Below are 2,308 nucleotides of genomic sequence, written 5' to 3'. Positions count from 1 at the left end.
CCCCTAACCGGACCTAGTAACCCTGGCCTAACCACCAATTCCACCTCTAAAGTAGCCACCTAACCACCAATTCCAACCACCACAACAATAAACCATCTTCGAAAGTCGCAACAATGGCGTCAACAATGGCGGCCACAACACGACCATCATCTAACCTTCGATCGTTAACTGACCAAACCAACAACACCACCAATTGTCGTACCCACATTACCAACCCCAGCCCCAATCACCTTGCCACTAGCCTCTAACCTACAAACAAACCCCGATCCAACCAAACCATTGAAAAGAAAAAAAAAAATTAATCGAACAAATACCTTAAAAAGTTAACAATGGCTTCGAATTTCACTTCAAGTATGGCTAAAAAGGCTAAATTCAACTATGAAAACTCTAGATCTAGAGTTTTCATGGCTGAATTTGGCCTTAAAAACCTTGAACTTGTTTTCCGACGACGGAGTCACCAAACCACCACTACCCCCCCCCCCCCCCCCCCCGAAACCACCACCTTCGACGAACGAACCACGAAGATGACTATCGACGATGGTTGCGAAATTTGTGTTCTCTGAGAAAATGAGATGAAGGTTCTGGGCTTGGAGAGGAAGAAAAGCGGAGAGAGAAGAGAGAGAAAAAGAATTTAAAAAATAAAAAAAATTGTGGCTGGCCGCACGGTGTGACCAGCCACATAGAAACTTTATACTTAATTATAGTTATTATTCAAGCTTAATTATTTTTTATTAATATACGCTAACATTGTTTAACATTTTGTTTACAATTGGATTATGCAACAACCATACTAGAAATTTAAGAAGAATTCATTCGTGATTTTTCCATCCTTGGAATTTTATATTGCTCAACATAATTTTGCAATTACACTTATATTTTTAATTTCAATATGTAGTAATTTTGCATGCTCATCACTTAAGTAAATATGTTACGAGCAACGTTTTGTGGAGCATGCGTGCTTATTTTGCGAATGGGTTTGGTACTATGGTACCCTTTGCAAGTTGTTTGATGTACATATCGTATAGATTATCTAATTAGAATTTGGGTTTAGATTTTGATCCTCATCTCCCAACCCAAAAATTATATTAATCGACAGAATATAAATATATACGAAAAGAAAAAGAGTAATAATACATGATTAAAAGAGAGAGAGTAAAATTACATAACTCAACTCCGTTTATGAAAAATTCATAAACTAGAGGAGGAATTTATTTATGCGTGGACTATATAATATATATATATAGCCACATAATACCACTTGCACTTACACCGATACACAGTTACATCTTACATAGACAAGTGCCAAATCAACTTAATTAAACATAAGAAGCTAACTTTGGAACAGCTTTCACGAAAGTAAAAGGATATGGAGAATTAGGGACGACTGCCAAAAGGTCGTTAGCAAATGTAACATCGTTACACTCCATTTCCGAAACCCTAAATAATTTGGACTCAATTGTGTGACAAAACTTTATATTATACACGTACTTACCAGTTTTAGCTTCTTCAATTTTGAATGCATAAGTGTCCTTAAATTTACCATCAGCACCAACAAGAACGTACGAATTATTGTTTTCGTCTTCCTCGGCTACCCACCACCGTAACTCTTTGTTGCAAGTGGCGTACTCACGATTAAAGTAGAATTGAATTGGCATAGAGGTCATAAGAAACCCAATTCTCAAAGGGGAAGACATTAATACAGGTAAGCCATCGCTGTAGAGTTGTTGGGTGATTAAAAGAGGGCATGGTGACGACGAGTTACCTTTTGTCAAGACTAGGCCACCAGTGCCTATTAAGCGTGGGATGATGAAGTAGCTTCCCCCGTTTTTGACTAGGTCGCCGTCCGCGTCTAGGATAGGGCCGGCGACACTAGAAACAGGGGCCAGAACGAAGAGAAGAAGAGTAACTGCAGCAACTGGGAGGAGAAATGAAGCCATTTCTCTATTTTGGTGAATCACTTTTGCTAGGGTTTATATTGTTTTCTTTTGTTGAGTTTTGTGGGTTGATGAGGAACTGAAATAGAAGGATGCTATTTATAGAGAATTGTATTGAAAATACAGGTTTATTTTTATTTTATTTTGGGTCCTTACAAATAAGCGTAACAGGTTTTTTTTTTTTTGTAATTAGATTGTCAATGTATAGTCTGTAATACTGGTTTCAAAAAAATGTATAGTCTGTAATACAGTATTTTCTCTTTTTTTTTTTTTTTTTTGGTGGAGTGTATTACTGTATTATAGGATTTGGGTCCAACATTATTGGGAAATGGGAAATAGTTTGTAATACAGTATTATTCCCTTCGTCTCCAAAA

General features: G+C 37.0%; 1 protein-coding gene across 1 annotated transcript; it reads right to left on the bottom strand.

Annotated features, from left to right (window-relative positions):
• Nucleotides 1-1,316: 1,316 nt before the first annotated feature.
• On the bottom strand, nt 1,317-1,937 carry LOC145583447 (kunitz-type trypsin inhibitor alpha chain-like). Its single transcript, XM_081640681.1, has 2 exons — nt 1,493-1,937; nt 1,317-1,384 (listed from the first exon to the last, which is right to left on the bottom strand). Exons 1-2 carry the CDS (start codon nt 1,935-1,937, stop codon nt 1,317-1,319), a joined length of 513 nt encoding a protein of 170 aa, XP_081496807.1.
• Between the last annotated feature and the right edge of the window lie 371 nt (nt 1,938-2,308).

This window comes from Chenopodium album, chromosome 15, assembly GCF_948465745.1.
Source record: "Chenopodium album chromosome 15, dcCheAlbu1.1, whole genome shotgun sequence".
Lineage (NCBI taxonomy): Eukaryota > Viridiplantae > Streptophyta > Magnoliopsida > Caryophyllales > Amaranthaceae > Chenopodium > Chenopodium album.
The sequence above is the reverse complement of the archived record's forward strand: the minus strand, read 5'-3'. Positions and strand labels throughout refer to the sequence as shown.